We start from the raw sequence: 3,948 nt of genomic DNA, 5'->3' as shown, positions 1-3,948 counted from the left end.
TTGGCCATTGCACCACATTTGACAAGTAAAAAAAACCCTCACCTTCCACATTTGTTTTGCTTCATCTAACTGGATCTTCCATTTCAGCGTGCGCCATGTTAATACATTTGCACACTCTTAAAAATAAAGGTTCCAAAAGGAGGCTTTCGTAGCAATGCAATAGAAGAACCATTTTTGCTTCCTCGAAGAACCTTTCACTTAACCTTTTCTTAAAAGAACCTTTTTTTTCTTATTGTGAAGAACATTAAAAAAATCCAAATAACCTTTTCCACTATAAAGAACCTTTTGTGGAACAGAAAATTTCCACGAATGTTAAAGGTTCTTCACAGAACCATAGATGCCAATAAAGAACCTTTATTTTAAGATGGTTTTTGGTTCATGTAGTTATATTAACAAATTTACCTGTTTCATTTTAAAGACATTTTTGTTCACTTCAATACAACATGCAATTTTGGTGAAGTGTTGAGTTATGTGAAAGAGAAAACAGCTGAGAACCTTCTTTAAAAAATAAAGGGTTCACTGGAAAATCTCCTTTTGGAAAACCTGTTTTTAAGTGTATAGTAGGCGCACTGCATATTCTGCACAGTATGCATACTATATACTATATACCAAGATAGTAAGAGTAGCATGTCAGTATGTTATTCTGAACATAGCCAGAGCACAGCATCACCACCTCACCACCTGACTGCTGTAGTCCTCCGTCACCCCAGTTAACTCTGCGTCTTTTTGTTCATCGTCCTCCTGTTGTTGAATCTGTGAAGCTTTCTGTTCCTTCATTCTCCTGCGTTGCTGTCGTTTCCTCTCTCTCTCCTCCTGCCGCTCCTGATGGTGGCAGTACTGCACGCGCCGTGAGAAAAGCTCCCGCGCATATTCGTACAACTGCATGTCTAGCGCGTTCAACTCCTCTATGCGCCTCCGGGTGGACGCCCCAACCGTGACGCCGGCCGCCCGCGTCCCGTTAATCTGAGTGAAGGCGGTGATAAAGTGCAAGCCGAACGTCCTCTCAAAAAGGAACTGTGTTTTGCGCTGGAACTCAGTTAGGCCGAAGAACGCCATGTGAAGCAGGTTGCGCTTGGCGCTAATGAGGAGCAGCTCGGCGCGCCGTTCTTCGCTCATGGAGGACAGGTTGTAGCAGCCCACCAGGCTGAGATCGGCCAGCATGCGAGTCTGCCGGTTGTTGGCCAGGTTCGAGGGACAGGCCATGAACTCCTCCAGAGACACGCCGGTCCAGTCTTCGCTGCTGTAGCAGGCCGGCAGCTCATCTGGAGTGGGAGGACGTCCGTCACACATGTGCAGTGCCGTCTTCCACGTGGCGCCGCGCTGCACGTGCTTCCACTCGCTCAGGTAACGCGACACGGGGTCCCGCAACAGCGTGATGTAGTAGAAGTTCCTGCGAAGAGAACACAGAAGGTGAGGAATCTAGAATAATAAAAAAAATTGCTAAGAAATTGCCCTCCAGCATTTATTTTTTTCTCACAGAACAACAAAAAAGTTCCAGTCACCTTTCTGTCATTACATAGAAAAGAGATGATATTCTATAGAATAAAAATTCTGCAAACCTGTAGCATATTTTCATATACTACTGTTCAAGTTTTGAGGTCAGAAGATTATTATTTTTTTTTTTTTTTTTTTAAACAAAGAAATTAATGCTTTTATTCAGCAAGGATGCATTAAATTACACATATACACATTTATAATTTTTACAAAATATTTATATTTGTATTCTATTCATAAAATAAGTTTATCACAGTTTCCACAAAAATATTAAGCAGCACAACTGTTTTCAACATTGATAATAACAAATCAGCAGACTTTATTGATTTCTGAAGGATCATGTGAGACAAAACACTGGAGTACTGATGCTGAAAATTCCTTTTTTGTAATCATAGGAATAAATAGAACACAGATATTTTATATTGTAATACTATTTTATAATATTATTTACTATTTCACAATATAACAGAATTTTCTTGTAAAACATTGAACTCATACTCACAAAAACATGAAAATAATTTTTACAAAAAAAAAAACGTATAAATTATAATGATTATTAAATGTGTATAAAATATTATATGGAAAATATTTAGCTTCTATAGATTCTAATATTTAGATTGACACTATCTTTTTCTACTCACCAGAACTGTTAGATGTAAAATAAACCTGAAGATAAATATAAAATTAAGAATGTAAATAGAAAAATAAAAATGGATAAATCCCATTATTTTTGTACGGTGTTTAGAAAACAGAGCAAACAATAATTGACAAATTCTGTACATTTTAACATTTTGTTTTATTACTGAACATTTCCACAGACCCCAAGCTCTCAATTTGGAAAACCCTTGTTAACTTGTTTTATGATGATTAAACATCACTTATATATTATTCACTGGCTTTTTTTGTAGGATGAACAGGAAAAACAACAGGGAGAAAGACAGAGGACCAAGACATAACCCATAGGTACCCATGTGCACAACAGTGTAGCAAATCTGAGCCAGGACTCCGACAATGTGCATTTTGACTGAAAAACGAGACAAAAGCACTGATTATAAATATTTTTTGGCAGTGCTCCTCATTAAAATTACCATGCAGGATTTCCTGAGCATTTCTTGTTAATTATGCCGGCATAATTTAGTGGTAGACGACAGCTAATGATTCAGACAGAGGTGCGGTTGAAGACAGAGGAAAATTCGTTCATAGTTCATTACAAAAGCCTGATTTAACCACATTACAATCACACAGTCTGAATGCGGCAGAGAAACAATACAGGTGATAGAAACTTCTGCCATTAATACTTCGCAGCCTTAAAGAGAAAACAAGTTTCCAAATGATATTTATCAGAAAATGAGAAAAACAACCCCAATAAAACATCCAATTTTCTCGCTCGGCAATGAAATCACTCAGCACTCAGAATAGCGTGCTCATGCTGGAGCGAACGCATGTTGAGATGTGGTCTGCTCATTGTCACCAAGTTCCTCATCATTTGTCTCATTTCCTCTTGCTGGGATTGTTACCTCCTGCACGAGGAGCGCATTATTTCCAATCAGTTCAATAAGAGCTGAGCGTATCTCTACTGACACATGGACACAAGTCATCCATGAGATTATGAACTCAGAAAAACAACATTAATTTACATCCTATAAGCACACGACACGACGTGCAAAAACAAATGCTGAAAATACAGTGTTTTGGGTATGAAGTTCCTATTTTAGTTTGCAGGGAGCTGTTAAAATTTCTGGGTAAAGAGATACGTTGGGATGTGATGTCATGCCTGCAAATTCGTCTAAGATCTATCGAGTGATCTGCCACATCACGGTCAAATTACGGCCAAGAATGTCATTCTGGCTATGGCATTATAATGCAGTGAAATCAATAACGCTCCACTACGGTAATCCATCTGCACTTCAGCACTGACCTATTGGAGAAGCACTGTCAAATGCTAACCCGCTCAATACAGTCAAGCCGAGCAAGATATGATATGATAATGAAGGTCAGATCGCTGATCACATCAGGCTGCACAGAGGTCAGTCTGTTACTGCGTAACATATCCATGAAGCATTCAAAGTGTTTTATACAGAGGTGTAAAGAGTACCTAAAAATCATACTTGAGTAAAAGTACAGATACCTTACAGTGAAAATGACTCCACTACACGTTACAAGTCACCAATTCCAAAACAACTTGAGTAAAAGTCTTAAGAGTATCTGATTTTAACAGTACTTAAGTATTTTACTTATACTAAGGCTCGAAGATGCACTAGTCATAGAGACATGCCAGCAAAAAATTGTAATGTTGTGGAGAAGCTGCGGAAAACAGGCAGAGGCAAGGATCTATGTGCTGGTATTTCATGGAAAAACTAGAAAAAACAATAAGGCAAAAACCAAAGGGAACAAAGAACAGAATGACTGGCAAACAGACAAACATTACATTCAACAACTCACAAGGAACTAAAG

General features: G+C 38.4%; 1 protein-coding gene across 1 annotated transcript in view; it reads right to left on the bottom strand.

Annotated features, from left to right (window-relative positions):
- Positions 1 to 576: 576 nt before the first annotated feature.
- LOC107678156 (heparan-sulfate 6-O-sulfotransferase 3-like) overlaps positions 577 to 3,948 on the bottom strand; it is a 32,945-nt gene continuing 29,573 nt past the window's right edge. The window contains exon 2 of the mRNA XM_016473338.1: positions 577 to 1,390. Within this exon, the coding sequence (XP_016328824.1) occupies positions 667 to 1,390 (724 nt within the window). The 3' untranslated portion in view covers positions 577 to 666. The remainder of the gene's footprint in view (positions 1,391 to 3,948) is intronic.

This window comes from Sinocyclocheilus anshuiensis, unplaced genomic scaffold (genome assembly GCF_001515605.1).
Source record: "Sinocyclocheilus anshuiensis isolate Anshui unplaced genomic scaffold, SAMN03320099.WGS_v1.1 scaffold648, whole genome shotgun sequence".
In the NCBI taxonomy this organism is placed as follows: Eukaryota; Metazoa; Chordata; class Actinopteri; order Cypriniformes; family Cyprinidae; genus Sinocyclocheilus; species Sinocyclocheilus anshuiensis.
This window is presented reverse-complemented; position numbering and strand designations above follow the sequence as displayed.